This window comes from Fulmarus glacialis, unplaced genomic scaffold (assembly GCF_000690835.1).
Source record: "Fulmarus glacialis isolate BGI_N327 unplaced genomic scaffold, ASM69083v1 scaffold13255, whole genome shotgun sequence".
Lineage (NCBI taxonomy): Eukaryota > Metazoa > Chordata > Aves > Procellariiformes > Procellariidae > Fulmarus > Fulmarus glacialis.
Window position 1 is genome coordinate 12,620 of NW_009211241.1, and position 282 is coordinate 12,901.

At 52.1% G+C, this 282-nt stretch overlaps 1 protein-coding gene across 1 annotated transcript in view; it reads right to left on the bottom strand.

The window, feature by feature from the left end:
- The window catches only part of RCHY1 (ring finger and CHY zinc finger domain containing 1, E3 ubiquitin protein ligase), a gene marked incomplete at its 5' end in the record, with an annotated part of 3,396 nt that extends 3,204 nt beyond the window's left edge, over nucleotides 1-192 (bottom strand). The window contains one exon of the mRNA XM_009577479.1: nucleotides 114-192. Coding sequence (XP_009575774.1) covers nucleotides 114-192 — 79 coding nt within the window. The remainder of the gene's footprint in view (nucleotides 1-113) is intronic.
- Nucleotides 193-282: the final 90 nt, after the last annotated feature.

Here is a 282-nt window from a genome sequence, read left to right on the forward strand (position 1 = left end):
GCCGCTCTGTCTGTCCACGTGGCCTTGGATGGAGCCGAACCACTATCAGTTTTCATTTTCAAAGAGTGTTTTTTGGTTTTTTTAAGATACGGAGTTAACCGGTGTATTCTTACCTTGTGCTTTCCTCGAAGACTCAAGCTCAGGCATAAATTGCATTTTGAACAGTGGAAAAAATCCTCCTTTGGACCAATCCTGAGGAGAAAAGCGTCAGGCCAAGGCCGCTTCCCTCCTCTCCGTACCGCCCCGCTCCGTTCCCCACCCGAGCGGGGCAGGGTCCGGGCC